General features: G+C 40.0%; 1 protein-coding gene across 1 annotated transcript in view; it reads right to left on the bottom strand.

The window, feature by feature from the left end:
* Positions 1-20,112, bottom strand: part of csmd2 (CUB and Sushi multiple domains 2) — a 689,393-nt gene that overhangs the window by 182,471 nt on the left and 486,810 nt on the right. The window contains exon 36 of the mRNA XM_072247323.1: positions 3,154-3,363. Within this exon, the coding sequence (XP_072103424.1) occupies positions 3,154-3,363 (210 nt within the window). The remainder of the gene's footprint in view (positions 1-3,153; positions 3,364-20,112) is intronic.

Raw genomic sequence — 20,112 nt, forward strand, 5'->3', positions numbered from 1 at the left:
TGTTCCTCTTTCCACAGATGGTGTGGTAAGGTGAAACAGAATTAGTGATTTCCCTGTTGCAACAGCTGTGCAATGGCTGAATATGTTGACAAGATGTCTTACTCATGTTTAGTTGTAGGCTTTGGTTCTGCAGGTAGGCCTTATCTCAGGAGATACTGTATACCGGAAGTCATGTAGTTATTTCCAGCAAATTGCCTTCAGTGCTCTTGACTTATATGGAGCTTTTATCATTAGTACGGGACGTAAGGGAGAACCTGTACAGTATAATAGCAAGGATTTTTGGAGCTTTTCCGTGGACTTGATCATAACCAGTGCCTGGCGACTTTGAAGCCCCTTCATGTTTCATCAAAAGCCAAAGACTATACAAGCAGCACTGCTAATTGTTAATTGTTGATAAGTATTACTACGAATTGCATGAAATCTTCAGCTTGATTTATTAGTGAAGGATCAAATAAAGAAATCTGAGTTTTGTTCCTTTAGTTGAATTGAATGAGATTTATCACTGCAGTTAAAGCATTAAACACAATTCCTTGAGTTACTAATTATTTGTTCTCTTAGTTGAGTAAAATAAAGTTACTTAATCAAACTATTTGAGAAGCTGTGTCTTTCATTATCCACTCAGTCACTCAAGAGGAATCAAAATAAACCTGAACTCTATTTTGAGACGGATGGTGTCTGGCTGGCTGAGTGTTTCCAGCATATCCTGCTCTTATTTCAGATTTCTAGCATCTGGTGATCTTTGACTCCATTAAATTATATAACACACTTAAAATTAATTAATTTTAGTTATTCATATCCAAACCTTAAAAGAAGCCATGTCAGGCTATGAAGGTTGGATCTAGATTGCTATCAGACATTAGAAGGCTAAGGTGCATTGTACTGGAGACTTATGTGATATTCTAATGGATATAAAACCAGTCCCTGTGAGGTGTGTGCATGTACTGTAAGCTATTGCACAACATTAGAACAATACAAACACACATATTCTTTTACAAGATTCCCTATCCAGAGAAGTTCATAAATCAGACAGAAGCCTCTAGTATATTAGAATTCAACTCACAAGCGAAACAAAATAGTTTTGAAGAAGTGTGTGTCATCTGCTGTGACATGTATTCCCTGGTCAGGCTGCATGTCGAACATCCCATTTGTGTTCACTAAGTCTGGCAATGTCAACTGCTAGATAAAGTATCGGGGGTCAGTTGAATTAACTGAAGTTAATGAGATAGTTTGTTTCCATCACCTCAATATGTTGTCCTCACTATAACTGGGGATGTTCTGTAAGGCTTCTGATCCAAAATAAAGTAACCTAAGTTTCACTTCAGTTCACCTGAAGCTTGGGAAGTGTTTTCTGGTTAATATAACTGAATATATATTGGGTGATGGATTATTTAATAATCAGGTGCAAAGCAGCTCTTAATAAATTTGTTGAGATCATACAATCATTACTGTTCTCACTGTGAATGTCATTAAGCCTTAGATGCAGGAGTTTACTACTAAGTACTTGAATTCAAAAAAGTTACCCAATAAAAAAAGAAGTTATCTACAAAATAATATTCCAGGACAATCAACCTTTAAAGTCAATTGTTACAACTTTTGAAACTTTTGACTGGAAAAATGTCTTGGAAAATTAAGTCATTGTTTCAGAATTTTTTCTAACATTGCAATGTATTGAGAAAGTTAACAGTGACATAATAAGAAAGCCTGTAGCAGGACAGCATACTAATGTATTAAATTTGAATGCAGATCAAATTTGTAAATCCCTGTTGAAGCAATTTCCTGATCCCAGCATGGAACTCTTTGTACTTCTAAGCAGCCAGGTTCAATCAACCATTGACAAAGGTCCATTCCAGAATTTGAAGAGATAGAGACAAAACACAGAATTGAAGGAAATGAAACTGATCAACAACGAGTTCATTACATGCTGGAGATGGTGTACCATCACTTGAAGTTTGGCATGGTGAATCAGTAGGAGGGCATTTTTGGGATATTTTATACTGTCGGATTACAGGCCTTCCCTAAACCAAAATAAAGATTGTGTGACAGAAAGATGCTGGAGAAGTTCAGCCAGTCAGGCAGCATCTGTGGATGGAAATGGACAGTTGATGTTTTGGATCAAGACCCTCTATTTGGACTGGAAAGAAAGGGGGAGATAGCCAGTATAAGAAGATGTAGGGAAGGGGTTAAACAAAAGCTGGTAGGAGAGAGGTGGCTCTACGTGAGGGGAGTGATCTGCAGATGAAGGTGGGAATGATGCCTGAAACTGAGAGGTGATAGTTAGAAGTGACAAAGGGCTGAAGATGATGGAATTTGATAGGAGAGGATAGTGGAGCATGGAATAGGGGATAGGAGGTGGACAGAGGAAAGACATGGAGTGATAGGAGAGGTGATGGTCAGGTAGAGAGGGAGAGGATGGGGAGAGGGAAGATATTGGGTAATTGGGGGGCAAGTAGAAACAGGAGTGGAGAAAGAAAGGCAAGAAAGAGGAAAATAGTGGAAAAGAGACAGAGGGGAAGCAGTTACTGGAAATTTATCACTTGATTTTTAGATTGCTCATTTAATCCACTGGAGTATTCTTCCTTCCATCTACTGGTTTTCACTGAATTTACATGTTGTATTCATCAAAGGTACAATTAACATAGACAGAGAGACAGCAGAGACTGCAGATGCCAGGGTAATTGCTGAAGGAACTCAGCAAGTTGAGCAGCATTGGTATGGGGAAGGAAGAGAAAAGTCCTGGTGAGGAAGCTCCGTCAAAACAGCAACCATTCCCATCTACCCACCGATACTACCTGACACTCTGAGTTCCTCCAGTAGGTTTTTTTTTGCTATAACTAACACAGGTATTTTCATTGCTATACTGACACCTGATGTTGTCCATCATTATATCTTTCCCTTTGTTCTTTGTTTGCCCAACCTACCAATACCTGACTTTGAAACAAGGGCTATTTTATTCACCTCCAACATCTCTAGTTTTCTCTCGTTAATCCTCTTTGATCAACTCATGAGTGTGAGATGTGAAAGGGCACTTTTCTCCTCAAGCTCACTTCAGGTAGAAACTTGGGTTAACAACTGCAGAGGCTCATACTTGTTCCTATGAATTGGATTTGAAATTACCAACATGTACTTACCAATTATCAACTACTGAAGTCTTACCTTGGTACATGAGTTTGAAGCCTGGTTTGTTTTCTGAATGATCACTGTGGAAGTATATGGTTGTCACGTGAGAAGTAGACATTAGAGAAGGTGGAAGTTCAGCTCCACTGAACCTGCCAATCACAGAACTAGTGTCATGTGGTCCATTCCGAACTTCAATGAAATCGTGGTTAGGTTCAGTGGAAAAGTTCAGAAATTCAATATAAGCCCCTAAAAACGACATATACAATGAAAGCCATGAATATATTTCCCAGAGTTATGTGGAGTTACTTTATCACTCTGGACAAACAAGCACTGGGTATTTGTGCTTTTCATGAAGATTGGTTTTCCTCACTTTGGCAGAACCCAAAATCAATATTGTGAATTTTCAAATGACCCAGACTCTGTGTCAATGATTCTACAATATAGAGCATGGAGGGAAACTTGATAAAAATGTGTTTCAGTGCCACAATTAAATGGCAACAAATTCATCTTCTGCAACAGCTTTCCAATGAAGATAAATAAGACACTGGTAAAGCAAACTTCCCATTTCAAATTTTCTAGGTGCCCCTAGCATACTAAATCAGTAAACTAAAGCATCTGTTAACATTAGTGAAGCATGGCTGGGGTGCAGTACTCAACCAATCCATAAACCTGGTATATATTGGATAATTACTTCCTTGCACCAACTATGTTGAGAACTTCATCATCTAGCTTCTGTAAGGAGTGGCAGAGCAAAAAGATGTTACACAGTATTGACTGGAAACAAACCAAATATGATGGAAATGCAGGATAATTTAATTAGCTATTACTGTAATAATTTAAATGCAAGAAAATGAAATTAGCTCAAAATTCACAGAAGTGACTCTCTTTTATAATTATCTAGAATATTACTGCACTCCCTCATGTTTATTCAAACACTACTTCAGTAATGGATAAGACGAGTACCATCAATGGATCTGAAGGAAACATTGCATATTGCTGAATATTAATGAGATGCAATGCAAATGAAGCATAGAATTCCCAGTGATCTCTTTCACATTATTTCTTAATAAATGTGCAATACTTAAATCATTATTTTAATTCTGTCATCTGACTGGCATCATTTGCTAAGTGCATACTTACTGACCTGGCTGCATGTATTATGATTGGCACTGACTGCGCAAAAGCACAAAAAAAAGTGATCATTGTACATAATATAATGTAATGAGTTGTCAGGGTGTGATTTTAAATGTTTAAGTGCTGGTTGCAAGACACTTCAGTTTTGTTCCCTTGATCTACATTTCTTTATCATTTACAGCCTTGTAATTACTCCCTTCATTTTTCATATTGTCGAGTCGTCACATTTTCTTTTCATGGCAATACACTCAGAAAAGCAAATAAAAAACTAAAATTTCAGATTAAAAGTTTGCCTTGATTAAAACATTGACATAAATTTCATAATTTGGCAGCTATTTCCTTTCCAGACAAAATGCCAAATATAATTTAAGTAAAAAACTTATTACCACTTGCACTAAATGCATATTATTTCAATATGTGTGTGTTAAATATACTTCTGAAATTCAATATCATAGACTTAAAAGGTCAGGTAATTTCAGAAGCAACATTTCACATCCGCAGTACCCTACAGTGTGATTAACACATGATGAGTTAATACTCGAGTATTTTCTCATTCAATGGTGGAATATTTCAGGATGAATAATTTGATACCACCTTGGTTCTTGATCAAATGATGTAGGATGACATGTTCCTGTTAAGTAAGTCACGACTGGAACATGCAACAAAGAAAATTGACTTCCTTGTCAGTCCACTAGCTTGAAGCTATCTGGTGGTTTTCCACAAGAACCAAAATGAGCTGAATTATACTAGAATATCAAGGGCAAGTCAAGTCAAATCAAATTTATTGTCACTTAACGACATACATGCATATCGTCAAATGAGACAATGTTTATCTGGACCATGGTGTAAAGCACATAACATACATATAACACACAATAACTTAGGAAAGTAAGAATCAAATCTACAAATAATTTATGCATAAATAAAGTAAAATGCATAAATTAAATATTGTTGGGTACAGAACAAATTAATCAAATGCAATGTGGCATGGAGTTCAGAAGCCTAATGGCTTGAGAGAAGAAACTGTTTCCCAACATGACCATTCTTGCCTTTATGCATTGGAGTTTCCTGATGGTAGAAAATCAAAGAGGATGCTGGATGGCTGGGTAAGATCCTTGATAATACTAAGGGCTCTGCATATGCAGCGCTCCTGATAAATGTCCCCGACGGATGGTAGGGAGAGCATGTTAATTGCACAAACATAATCAATGCACAATTTGGTCATCAAGTTAACAGATCTGATGAAATTCAATGGTTGATTTATCCTGCTCCACAGTTTCTTCTGGGAAACAAAATCCTACCCTTAGCCTCCTCATCACTCTTAAGAATTTGCTGGATTTGCACATTAATTGCCCCCTAATTATACCATAGAAATGACAGAAAAATAAAACCACCTCAACATTATAACAGTAATTGATATGGGTAGATTTGAAATCATATATATATCGGCGGGAGGAGAGAGAGCAGCATGCCATGCGTGCATAGCCCTCCGGTGAAAAATGATATCGTATCCATTAAATAGGGGCCATGGACAATTCTGATTTGATGGAGACGGACGTGAAAGCACAGAGGAACATCTGGAGAAATTTCTGAAGCGATCGTTCGCTGCTGTCGTTACTGCGCGGTCGGGAATCTTCCGGAGGGAAGGCCTCAAAATCCCCGGCCTTGCCTGCTGTTGGCAACTGAGATTGAGGTCGAATCGTTCGGACAGAGATGGAGCTCAGTACTCGGTGTCGGAGAGCTGATTCGGAGGGCTCGAAGTTTTTGGGTGACTCAGAGACAGATTGTGTTCGGGCATGGCAGGGAGAGTTTTTCTTCCTTCTCCCATCTGCGTGAGATGTGGGACATTTGAGAGACTTTGAAATTTTTACTGTACTCATGAACTTCTTCATCAAGTTATGGTATTGTTGCACTGTTGTAACTATATGCTATAACTATGTGGTTTTGTCAGTTTTTTCAGTCTTGGTCTGTTCTGTGTTTTGCGTTATCAAACCGGAGGAAACATTGTATCATTTCTTAATGCATGCATTACGAAATGACAATAAAAGAGGACTGTGTGTCTTCATAATCTAATATATTGAGCTGTGTATAATGGCTCAACGAGTTTAGCATTTGACCACTTGGCACATCATCAACAGTGTTCCAAGCACAATTGTCAGTCAGCGCTGAATTGGGTGATTTATCAGGAAAACTTAAAGATGGTAGAATTAATCTCAGCAGACCATATGCATCAGCCTGGATATTAGTTATCTGGAGCACTCTTGGGCTGCATTATGAAACCCTTCATAGTAGAATAACCTCCAGATGCTGCTAAGTTCATATAAAAATAACAGCTACTGGGATTTTTGGTGGGTGTCTGAACTACAGTAAGTTACAGGGAGTCAATAATTCTAAGAAAGTACAAGGGAAAAAAGTTCTAACTCAGTTTATAATTTCTAACACAATCATAATTATTTTTCAAAGGTTGAACCAAATCAATAACTGGATCACAGCAGAAGTCACTTTGAATAAATGAAATGTATTTAACCTGTTTTCTTTAGAACAATGTTTCTTTGCCGCTCTGAGGAATAGTCAGAATTCAATATAAATAACTACTGCAAAATAGTTCTCTAATGAGAATGAAGCACCTCACTGCACACTGACAAGTTACCATTTCTGAAAAGCTGTCTGATAAACTTCCATTCACAGCCCACAAACACAAAATAAAACGCTAGAAATGAAATCAAACTGACTGACCGCATTATCTACTGGTGATGTTGCAATGTACATGTTGTGCAGCACTTACCCCTGACGAAGAGGCTTGTCAAATCACCATTCTTAAAAGCTCCCTAGCATTTAATTTGTTGTTAAAATCATTTTTCCCTTTTCATAGCTGTTGATACATTACAAAAATTAGTAATTTTGGGCAACAGTTGAATTTTCTTGCTTTGTATATAGAAAACGTGTTTTTGGACAATACCAATTTATGTTTTACTGAGAGGATTTCACAAAATACAATGCAAAGCAAATTAAAAATGTGTTTGTGGCATTACATAGCAATTAAATAATAGAACAATATTCTATACAGAGGTAACATCACTACCTTAGGAATAGGAAAAGTCTGCTCAGCTCTTATCAGCTGACAGCTGATCTGCATTCATCTCTACTCTCCTGTATTTATTCATCATCATTCAATACTCTACAGTAATTTCTCAAAAATCATTCGAGCAAGGGATGCTCATATTTCCCAAGAAAGTACTTTTTTGGATGGGGAGAGTGTTGGGAGAGATAAGTTCTAAACTTCTGCATTTTGTTTGATTAACTTTGTAACTTAAATGTAGTTCTGTCTGTAACGTATCCATCCAAAACAAAGCAAAGCTCCAAAGAGGGAACATGTTGTTTTGAGAACATCCTCTTCAGATTCTGAGGAGTCAAACTGGACACACTGGAGGCTGTGGCAGAACAAAGGACCCTACAGAAAACCCTGGGAATTCTGGACAATGTTTCTCACCCTCTGCATGCCACCTTGGCTGAACAGAGGAGCACTTTTAGTCATAGACAAAGATAACTGCATTGCTTCAAAGAGTGCTACGTGAGGTCATTCTTACCCTTGGGTATTGGGTTCTACAGTAAGGCAATCTATAGCCGGGGAAGTAATGACCTCCGTCCTGTTAGACTGTCTGTGGTAACTTATTTTTTATTCTTTCTACTTCTCTTCTAATACTTATATCAGTGCACTTGTAAGGCTACTGTGACACTGTGAATTTCCTTTGGGATCAATAAAGTATCATCTATTAATCTATCTAATCACATATTCTCTCCTCAAAATGCAAAAATTAAAGAAATAACTTACATAAGTAATTGATTCTCAAATTATTATTAAAATATTTTACCAAATCAAGTTATTTTATTAAATAAAAAGGAAAGTTTACAGATTTAAACAAAGGTAGCAAAATGGATTCAAAATGGATGTAGGGAGTTAGGCATAAGATTGTCGAGGGCTGCAATCTCGGGATCACTGCTGTGTACAAGTGAGTTTACAGGTAGGAGGAGACAGCAGGTGAATGTCTGGCTGAGGCTTTCATTCAGCAGGATTGCCACTGACTCTTCTTTGTCTAACCTGCTTGCAACCACCTCAAAGATTTCCAACAGATTTGTCAGCCAAGATTTCTTCTCAATGAAACTGTGCTGACCTCACCATATTTTATTATGAATCTCCTCAAAACTAATCAATGCGCTCAAAGACCTATGCCTCAATTAACTCCTATGCAAAGGAATTCCAATTTCCTCACTCACAGAGCCCTGTCAGTTTGGATTGGCAATAACATCTCCTCCACAATCATCATCAACACAGATGTACCACAAAGCTGTGTGCTTAGCCCCCGGATTTACTTGCTTTGTACTTATGATTGTGAGGCTAAGCACAGCTCCAATGCCACTTTCATGTTTGCTGACAATACCACTGTTTAGATTAGATTAGATTAGATTAGATTATGAGGACATTTATTGTCATTTAGCAATGCATGCATTAAGAAATGATACAATATTGTTTCTGGTCAAAACAAAGTTGGTGATGAACCAGCATATAGGAGGGAGACTGAAAATCTGGTTGATTATAGGAGAGGGAAATCTGAGGTCCATGACGCATCATTGGGGATGGGAGGTGGACAGGGTCAGTACCATTAAATTCCTCAGTATCAACACTTCAGAGGATCTGTCCTGGAAACAGCACATAAGTGCCATTACAACGAAGACATGGCAGCACCTCTTCTTTCTTAGAAGTTTGCTCAGATTTATCATGCCATATAAAACTTTGACAAACTTCTATAGATGCATAGTAGAGAGTATCATGTCCAGTTGCATCATGGTGAAGAATGGAAACTCCAATACCCAGGAAAAGAAAAGCCTACAAAAGGTAGTGGACACAGTCCAGTCCATCATAGGTAAAAAAAAAAAACTCCGCAAGCATTGAGCACATCTTACAAGAAGTCTCACCATCCAGGCCATGCTCTCTTCTCACTGCTACTATCAGGAGGGAGGTACAGGAGCCATAGGCCCCACTCCACGAGGTACAGGAAAAGTTATTACCTTTTAACCATCAGGCTCCTGAACCAACATGGATAACTCCACTCATCTCAACTCTGATCTAATTCCACAACCTATAGACTCTCTTTCAAAGACTGTACAATACATGCTAATAATATTTAATTATTACTTTTATTAGTATTATTTGGCTTATTTTTGTATTTGTACAGTTTATCTTCTTTAGTACATTGGCTATCTGTCTCTGTTTGTTTGTGTGTAGTTTTTCATTGATTCTTTTGTATTTTTTGGTATCTACATCCAGTGAATGCCCCAAAAAATTGAATCTCAGGTAGGCTACGGTGATATATATGTACATACTTTGATAATGAATTTATTTCGAATGTTGAACAAGTATTGTAAAATTTTAGAAGTGGAGGTCGAGGCAAAGATGAAGGTAAGAGAGAGGAGAGAGTAACACTTTCCATTAGGGAAAACTTAGTACTTAGAGAATATATTTTTGGGGCATCGTCCACTGAGGCTGCGTGGATGGAACTTAGAAATAAGAAGGAAATTTTGATAGAATTCTACTAAAGGATGTGGAAACCATAGAAAGGATGCAGGGATTTACAAGAATGTTGCCTGGATTGGGGAAACAGGTTGAGTGAACTCGGCCTTTTCTCCTTGGAGCGACGGAGGATGAGAGGTGACCTGATAGAGGTGTATAAGATGATGAGAGGCATTGATCATGTGGATAGTCAGAGGCTTTTTCCCAGGGCTGAAATGGCTGCCACAAGGGAGCACAGGTTTAAGGTGCTGGGGAGTAGGTACAGAGGAGATGTCGGGGTAAGTTTTTTTATGCAGGGTGGTGAGCGCATGGAATGGGCTGCTAGCAACAGTGGTGGAGGTGGATATGATAGGGTCTTTTAAGAGACTTTTGGATAGGTACACGGAGCTTAGAAAAATAGAGGGCTATGGTAACTCTAGTAATTTCTAAGGTAGGGAAATGTTCAGCACAACTTTGTTGGCCGAAGGACCTGTATTGTGCTGTAGGTTTTCTATGTCTCCCAATAGTCACCAGGAGTTAGAGGATCAAATATATAGGGATATACAAACATCTACAAGAATAATAAAGTTGTAATAGTAGGTGATTTCAGCTTCTCTTGTATTGGCTGGGACTATCACAATACAAAGGGTTTATTAGGGCAGAACATGTTAAATGTGTTGACAGATGTTTTCTCAAACAATACATAAATGACCATACAAGAACTGGGACAACACTTGATCTCCTGTTAATTTATGAAGGTCAGTGGGACAAAGACATGAAAATCTGCAGATGCTGGAAAACCAAGCAATACACACGCAAAGTTCTGGAGGAACTCAGCAGGCCAGGCTGCATTTATGGAAACGAGTAAACAGTTAAAGCTTCAGGAAGAGATCCTTCATCAGGATTGTGAAAAAGGATGAGAAGTTAGAGCAAGAAGGTGGGGGGAGGGGAGGAAGAAGTCCAAGGTGGTAGGTTATAGGCGACAGGTGAAACTGGAGAGGGGGAGGAGTAAAGTAAAGAGTTGAGAAGTTGATTGGTGAAAGAGATAAAGGGTTGGAGAAGGGGGTATCTGATAGGAGGGGGTTAAAGACCATGAAAAAAGGGGGAAGGAGCGCCAGAGGGAAGTGATGAGCTGGTAAGGAGATAAGGTGAGAGAGGGAATGGGAATGGGAATGGTGAAGGTGGGGGTGGGGTGGGGAGGTAATTACCAGAAGTTAGATAAATCAATGCTTATGCCATCAGGTTGGAGGCTACCCAGACAAAATAAGGTGTTGCTGCTCCAACCCGAGCATGGCCTCTTTGCGGCAGTAGAGGAAGCCATGGACAGACATGTCGTCCTGCTGCGTTAGTGGAGGAGCATTTTGGGACCAGTGATCATAATGTAATTATGGAAAATGAAAGGCAAGAAATCAGACAGGTATTTGCAAAGGTTGATTGGGAGAGGCTGTTTGCAGTTAAAGGAATGTCTGGTAAGGGAGGAGGATCTAGAAATACGATAAGGAGATTTCGGAGACAGCATATTCTTGTTAGAGCAATGGGCAAAGTGGAAGTGTTAAGGAATCATAGTTGATGAGGGCTATTGAGGCACTGATAGTGATAAAGGAGAATGTGTCTGTCAGGTATTGGCAGCTGGGGTCAGATAGATCCCTTGATGAAAGAGTTCACTTAGGAGGTCCAGAGGAGAAAAAAAAAGAAGACTTGGTCAGATTAAAAAAAAGATCTTAAAAGATTCTATAAGTTAAAGGGGTTCTATAAAGTTAGATTCTATAAGTCAATATGATCATCTCCGTGTGGAGTCATAGGTGATGGGTGAGATGCAAAATAAATACTTTATAAATAAGTAATTATTGTGGTGAAGGTCATATAAGTTAAGAAGAATTTAGGGAAATGAATAGTAATGTACTGAAATGTGTTCATATTACAAGAGAGGGAGGTGCTGGTGGTTTTCGGGCACCCTGAGGTGGATAAATCAGAAGAATCAGAATCAGGTTTAATATTACTGGCATATGTCATGAAACTTGTTGTGTAATCCATGGGGCCTATCCAAAAGCAAATTTAAGAAATTGCAGGAATCTATGGAAGAAATTGCAGAGGCCCTGACAGGGATATTTGCATCACCTTTAGCCATGGCTGAGATACGGAGGATGGCTAATGTGTTTTTATTTAAGAAGGAGTGCGAGGACAAGCCATGGAATTATAGGCCTGTCAGCCGAACATCAGAGGTGGGGAAGTTGCTGGAGGGAATTCTGGGAAACAAGATCTATCTGCCTTTGGAAAGGCAGGGACTGATTAGGGACAGTCAAAATGGAAAATCCTGTCTCCCAAATTTTACCGAGTCTTTTAAGGAGATAACAAAGAAAATTGATGAGGTCAGTGAGTAGATGTTGTCTACATGGTCGTTAGCAAGGCCTCTAATGAGGTCATTAGTTTATTACTGTCACAGGTACTTTGATAAAGTATCAGAGAGTAATACAGCACAGAAACTAGTCCTTCAGGTCAATACCAACAAGATACCCATTTGAGCTGGTCCCTCAAATGGCCCATGTCATTCCAAACTTTTTCTATCCAAGTATCTGTTCAATTACTTTTATTGTATCTGACTTAACCATTTCTTCTGCCAGTTTATTCCATAAACACTACACTCTCTCTGTGAAAAATAGTTGCTCCTCAAGTTCCTGTTAAATCTTACCCCTCTCACATTAAACCTACTCCCTCTAGTTCTTGATTCCCCATTGCTTTGAAAAAATACTGAGTACATTCACCTTGTCTATGGACATTAAGATCTTATACACATGAAAAGCAATTACACAGTGCTATAGTACTGTGAAAAGTTTTTGTTTGCATGCTAGCTGGATAGGTTCTAAAAACAAGGAGAAATAAAATGAACTCAGAATATAAGATTACAGTTACAGAGTAAGTTCAGTGCATATAGCCCAGAGCTGGACCATTGTGAGGTAGATTGAGAGGTCATGAGTTCATTGTTCGTTATCTTTTTTTTAACATCTATTTGCATGGTAGGGGAATCTAGATCAGAGGGGATGCAGGGTGAGTTTAACTGGATACAAATTTGGCTTAGTGGAAGGAAAAGTGGGTGGAACTGGAGTGTGGTGATTCAGACTGGAGACCTGTGACCAGAGGTGTGCCACAGGGCTCAGCACTAGGTCCACTGCTCTTGGTCATCTGTTAGGAATTTGGATGAAAATGTTGCTGATATGGATAGTGAGGAGGTGTATTGGAGAATGAAAATGGTTATCTAAGGATACAACAGCATCTAGGTGAACTGCAAAAGTAGGCCAAAAATGATAGATTGAATTAACTTGGACAAGTGTGAGGTATTGAATTTTGGAAAGATAGAGCAAGGCAGGACTTTACATAATAAATGACAGAGCCTTGGAGAGTGTTGCAGAACAACGAGACCTGGGAATATGGGAAGTTTGTTCCCTGAAAGTGGTGACAAATGTAGACAGAGTAGTGAAAAAAGGTATTAGGCTTGCCTTCATTGGTCAGGGCATTGAGTATAGAGTTGGAATAACATGCTGCAACTGTACAGGTCACTGAAATGTAGGAAGTGGGGGAGGGTAAATTTCTGAATGCATATAAAATCATGAGGGGTGTAGATAAAGTAGATGGTCACAGTCTTTTTTCCAAATGAAGAGGATACTAAAGCTAAAGGCACAAAATTTAGTGAGAGTGGAAACATTTAAGGGAAACAGAGGAGAAACTTATTCACATGAAGGCGTTGGATATATGGAGCAAGTTACCAGTGTGAGCTATGGAGGTAGATACAATTATAATGTTTCAAAAACATTTAGACAGGTACAGGGATAGGAAAGGTTTAGAGCGACTGGGTCAAATGCAGGCAAATGGAACTAGTTTGGATAGTCGTCTTGATCAGCAACGATGAGATGGGCTGAAGGATCTGTGTACATACTGTACATCTCTATATCTTATCCAAGTCATTATTTACTTCTTTGCTGGCCTCCTGTTTCCCCTTTGGTCTTTGAAGTCCAGATGTTACAGATTCATACATTACACCAGTTAATACACAAGGAAGCACTGTTTTTAGATTCTGTACTGCATTAGCTTTGCGATTCTCTTTGCTATACTCCCACTTGGCCACTCTTTGATAACTGTTTGCTGTACTGTTAATGACTTTATGTTCTTTTTCTCATTTCATGTAAAATGTAACAATCATCACTTCATCACGGAAACCAAACAAGCAGCCTAAGCCTTGCTCCGGTAACTAAATTTTAATTAAAAAGAAAATCTATCCTCACAGTGAGTCTGGAATTAAGAGGGGGAATTCCAGAGTCAAATCAATCACATCAACCAGCCAGCTAGTTTTTTATTCCCCATACATTATCTCACTATAAAAAGAGCTATACCCTATGCTATAGCGTAATGAGAGAGCTATGGTTGGCGATAAACCCAAGTGCAGAGTAAGATATAGAATTAACTCAGAGTCAAAATAAATAAGTGAACACAAATGAAATCCAAAGGTAAAATCATAAATCGTAGTAAGAAACAGAACTCCTATGATTGAGCACTGAGTTCTCAGCACAAGGCCATTAAATACAGTCTTTCCATGAAGGAATGTGGCAGGAAATAATTGGCAGTCTGGGTATTAAAGGTACAGCATCAGCTAAGCATAATCTGGGGAGCTGGAGTGCTGAGATTTGGATGCCTGCCACTGTTCTGTCAGGGCCATGACACTATAGTGATTGTCCCCCTATTAGTCCATCAGTGATCTTTTTTTCTTGGACATTAAGCTGTTGGATCTGAGAGTAATTAAACCAAGTACAACCAAAGTGAGATTTGCCCTGAGACTTAAATATTTGCAAGCAGTTATCTGCAGAAATATGCAGGACGTGAAACTATGTCTATTCATCAAAGCTCAACAAATCTGAAGAGGGGAGTGAACTTCTACAGCAACATTCTACAAGTAATAAATAAGGCAAACAAGCAATTAGTTTATGTTAATGTTGCTGGCTGTGGTGAGAATATTGAAGAATAAACTAGAAAATATTTCTGTTTATATATTATCGATGCTTTAAAGATGTTTATATCCACAGGGATGGGATGGGAGTTAGGTTTAATGGACCCATCAAAAAGGCAGCACTAAGCATTCAATTAATGTTTCAGCTGTGTTGATATAGTAGAGGCAGAAGAGACTACATACGATTGGATGAAGAACGCTATAAGAATAAGCAAGTGAATTATGAAGTTGGGACATGTGAATGTACACTTTGTAAATTGGGAACGATTGTACTCAGGGAAAAGCACAATGGAATTGTCGAGCTTGTTTGGGGAGCAATCATGTGGGCTGCTTGGATAGGTTTGATTCTTTGAGGCAGGGAAAGAATGGTTCCACGTGTTTTGTCATCCATAGTTGAGAACAAATGCGGAACATCTAGTAAAGAGGAAGAAAGAAGCATATTTAACATTTAGGAAATCAAGATCAGACAGGGCTCTAGAGAGTTACCAGGTAGCCTGGAAGGAGTTTACGAATGGTCTTAGGAGAGATAGAATGGAACATGAGAATGTCTTGGTGAGTTGGATTATGGAAAAGGCTAAGACATTCTACATGTACATGAAGAATAGAAGGATGAGTCAAGTGAGGATAGGACTAAACAGTGATAGTTGAGGAAATATACTCATGGAGATTGAGGAGGTAGTGGAGATCCTTAATGAGCATTCACCAGTGAGAGGGATAGTGATCACTGTTCAGATAGCATAAAACAAGCTGATATGCTAAAACATGTTGACAATAAGAAACGGGAGATTCTGGAGTATTTGTAAAACATCAGAATATAGTCATAGAGTCTGTGATGAGAATACACATAAATTAAGATGTTTGCTGGCCTGGGTTAGCATCAGTGGCATCAGCAGTTGGTCTGCCACCTGTCCTCAGGGGAAGGAGAGATAAGGAACAATGAAGCAGCATCTGGAGATGTGTAATGAAGGGATGGGAGAGAGAGCTGTCTAGAGCGGCTCCCCCTTTGAACCCTGAACTGTTTGAAGTGATGGACAGGTGATCTGGAGATGTGTAATGAAGGGACGGGAGAGAGTGCTGTCTGGAGCGGCTCCCCTTTGAACCCTGAACTGTTTGAAGTGATGGACAGGCGATACCCCAGCAGGGGGATAAAAAGGGACAGGTTCGCTAAGGCAGCAGACACACGACACCCGAGGTAACGAGACCCTGGAAGCGGTGCGCCTCTCACAAGTCGGTGAGAAGCTCTTGGGCGGCTGATCGGGGGATCGGCCTTAAACGCACAGGGTGGAAAGGTACGATCAGTGGGAACCTGGTGTGTGTCTACCCTCGCTTGGGTGCCGGGTTCACTGCAGAGGATCGACCGCATCTGGAGGAGGGGTCACAGTCGGTGACCTCAGGTGACATCACAAAGGACCCGCCCGAAAGCTGCTTGTGAGCAATATCGCCGGTCTGTGAGTAGAAGCCGTTCTGAATGATCAGTCGTTCTCGTTCTCTCTCTCCCTCCCCCCACGTTGTCCATCGCCATGGCAACGATTACTGCGAACTGAACTAAATTGGACTGAACTTTGTGTCACTTTGAAATTGGTCATTTACCCCTAGACAACGATAGAGCTTGATTGATGCTGTTATCTTAATTCTGTGCACATGTGTGTTTACCATTGCTGAACTGTTGCATTTATTATCCTTTCGATTACTGTGTTGCTTGTTTCCTTAATAAAACTTTCTTAGTTCTAGTAATCCAGACTCCAACTGAGTGATCCATTTCTGCTGGTTTGGCAACCCAGTTTCAGGGTACGTAACAAGTCATAGAACAACATATTAACAGGCCCTTCGGCCGATCTAGTCCACACCAAACTATTAACCTACCTAGTTCCATTATCCTGAGCCCAGATCATAGCCCTCCATACCCCTCCCATCTAGGTACCAATTCAAATCTCTCTTAAAATTTGAAATCAAACCCTAAACCACAACTTTTTCTGGCAGTCCATTCCATACTGTCACCACCCTCTGAGCGAAGAAGTTCCCTCTCATGTTCTCCTTACCCATTTAACCTTTCACCCTCAACCCATGACCTCTAGTTCTAGTCTAGAAAAAAGCCTGCTTGCATTTACCTTATCTGTACCCCTCTTGATCTTGTATACCACAATCAAATCTCCCCTTAATTATCTACATTCGAGGGAATAAAGTCAAAACCTATTCAATATTTCCCGATAACTCAGATCCTCAAGTCCTGACAGCATCTTTGTTAATTTTTTCTGCATTCTCTCAATCTTATTGATATCTTTCCTCCGGGATGGTGACCAGAACTACGCACAATACTCCAAATTAGGAGTCACAAATATTTTATATACTTCAACATATATTTGATATTTTGATTTATGAAGGTCAATGTGCCAAAAGCTCTCTTTATGATCCTATCTACTTGTAACACCACTTTCAAGGAACTATGGATCTGTATTTACCATAACTGATGTCAGGCTCACTGGCCTATAATTTCTCAGCTTATTTATAAAGCTTTTCTTAAACAATGGAACAACCTAGCTATTCTCCACTCCTCCAGAACTTCATACATTGCTAAGGATGTTTTAAATATCTCAGCTGGCCCCCTGCAATTTCTACACTAGCCTACCACAAGGTCCTGTGGTGAGAGAATCTAAGAGCAAAGGACTCTGCCTCAAAATAGAGGAGTGTCCTTTTAGAATGGAGATCAGGAGGAATTTCTTCAGCCAGAGAGAGGTGAATCTGTGGAATTCTTTGCCACAGGCACCTGTGGAGTCCAAGTCTTTATGCATATTTAAGGCAGAGGTTGATAGGTTCTTGAATTGTCAGGGCATGAAGTGATATGGGGAGAAGGCAGGACATTGGGACTGAGGGGAAAATTGGATCAGCCATGACGAAATGATGGAGCAGACATGATGGGCCAAATGGCCTAATTCTGCTCCTATATCTTATAATCTTATCTTACAGTCTTATCATTCAAGGAACACCTAGTCAGGCCCTGGGCACTTATCCATCCTGATGTGCCTCAAAAAAACAAATGCCTCCTCCTCTGTAATCTGCAAACGACCCATAACCTCACTGCTTCTTTGCCTCAATTCTATATTCTCTGTGTCGATCTCCTCAGCAAATACAAGGTCAGAAAATCCATTTGAGATATCCTTCCAGCTCCATGTGTAAATGATCACTCTGATCTTCCAGAGGACCAGTTCTGACTCTTGCTATCCTTTTTCTCTTAATATATCTGTAGAAGCCCTTGAGATTCCCCTTTACCTTGTCTGTTGGAAAGCAACCCCATACCTTCTTTTAGCGGTCCTGATTTTCTTTCGGAAGTGTTCTCTTCAATTTCTTATACTCTTCAAGTACCTCATTTGTTCCTTCCTGCCTATGCCTGCTATGTACCTCCTTCTTATTCTTAAGCAGGGCCTCAATTTCTTTGTGGTTAAGAAGGCTACGGTGCATTAACCTTCATCAATCGTGGGACTGAGTTTAGGAGCCGAGAGGTAATGTTGCAGACCCTACTTGGAGTACTGTGCTCAGTTCTGGTTGCCTCACTACAGGAAGGATGTGGAAACCATAGAAAGGGTGCAGAGGAGATTTACAAGGATGTTGCCTGGATTGGGGAGAATAGGCTGAGTGAACTCGGACTTTTCTCCTTGGAGCGACAGAGGATGAGAGGTGACCTGATAGAGGTGTATAAGATAATGATTGTGTGGATAGTCGGAGGCTTTCCCAGGGCTGAAATGGCTAAGATGAGAGGGCACAGTTTTAAGGTGCTTGGAAGTAGGTACAGAGGAGATGTCAGGGTTAAGTTTTTTTTACGCAGAGAGTGGTGAGTGTGTGGAATGGGCTGCCGGCGAGGGTGGTGGAGGTGAATATGATAGGATCTTTTAAGAGACTCCTGGATAGGTACATGGAGCTTAGAAAAATAGAGGGCTATGGATAACCCTAGGTAATTTCAAAAGTAAGGCCATGTTCAGCACAGCTTTGTGGGCCGAAGGGCCTGTATTGTGCTTTTCTATGTTTTCAAACTAAATTCCCTGAACTTATTTTTCAGGACCTCGTCATCTTCTCTATCTATGCCATTGGTACTGACGTGCACCACGACCTCTGGCTGCTCACCCTCCCTCTTAAGAATGCTATGGATACAACCCGAGATGTCCTGGACCCGGGCACCTGGGAGGCAATATACCATCCAGGAATTTTGTTCTCGTCCATATTGAACCTCTATCACCACAGTTCACTTCTTTTTCCTCTTTCCTTTCTGAGCCGTAGAACCAGACTCAGTGCCAGAGACTTGACTGCTAAGGCTTTCCTCTGCTAAGTCTCTCCCCGCATAAATATCCAAAGTGGTATACCCATTTTTGAGTGGAATGGCTACAGCGGGACTCTGCACTGGCTGCCTATCTCCTTCCCTCCCTTGAAGGTCACCCAGTTACTTATATCCTGCAACTTACCTGTAACTACCTCCCTGTATCACCTGTCAATCAACCACTCAGTCTCTCAAATGATCGGGAGTTCATCCAGCTCCAGCTCTAATGGTTTTACGTGGTTTGTAAGGAGCTGCAGCTAGATGCACTTCTTGCAGACGTAGTCATTAGGGACACAAGAGCTTTCCTTGGCTTCCTACATCCAGCAAAAGGATTCCTCTATCCACTATCCTGCCTGGCATCCTCACTGTTCTAACTGTGTAATACTAGAGAAAGCAAAAATAGGTCTACCTACAGCCTCCTCCTCTCTTCACTGAAACTTCTGCGAGCCAAAGCCTGAGCTCCCTACTCTAACACTGGCCCACTCAGACAATGGCCTTTCGCACAATAGCTGCTCCGCTTAAACCTAACTTCTTTTTTATTAGACCTTGCCAAGTGCTTAATGATAAACACTCCAACGTCTCCTAATGGTTAGGATAAATAAGTCCACAGGGTCGAATGGGATATACCCCAGGCTACTGCAGGAGGCATGAGAAATGATTTTTACACCTTTAGCAATGATCTTTTCATCCTCTCTGGTCACAGGAATAATACCAAAAGATTGGAGGGTGATAAATATTATTCCTTTAGGGAATAGGGATAATCTTAGTGAGCGGTGACTAGTGAGACTTTGGTCAATGGTGAGCAAACTATCGGAGAGGATTCTAAGAGCATAACCTGATTAGGAATAGTGAGCATGACTTTGTGAGTAGCATGTCGTTTTTTATGAGTGTAATTGAATTGTTTGAGGAAGTGAAAAACAAATTGATGAAGGTAGAGCAGTGGAAGTGGTGCAGATTGATTTTAGTGAGATATTTGACGAAGTTCCTCATGATGGGTTCATTCAGAAACTC

This window comes from Mobula birostris, chromosome 30 (assembly GCF_030028105.1).
Source record: "Mobula birostris isolate sMobBir1 chromosome 30, sMobBir1.hap1, whole genome shotgun sequence".
NCBI classification, from domain to species: domain Eukaryota; kingdom Metazoa; phylum Chordata; class Chondrichthyes; order Myliobatiformes; family Myliobatidae; genus Mobula; species Mobula birostris.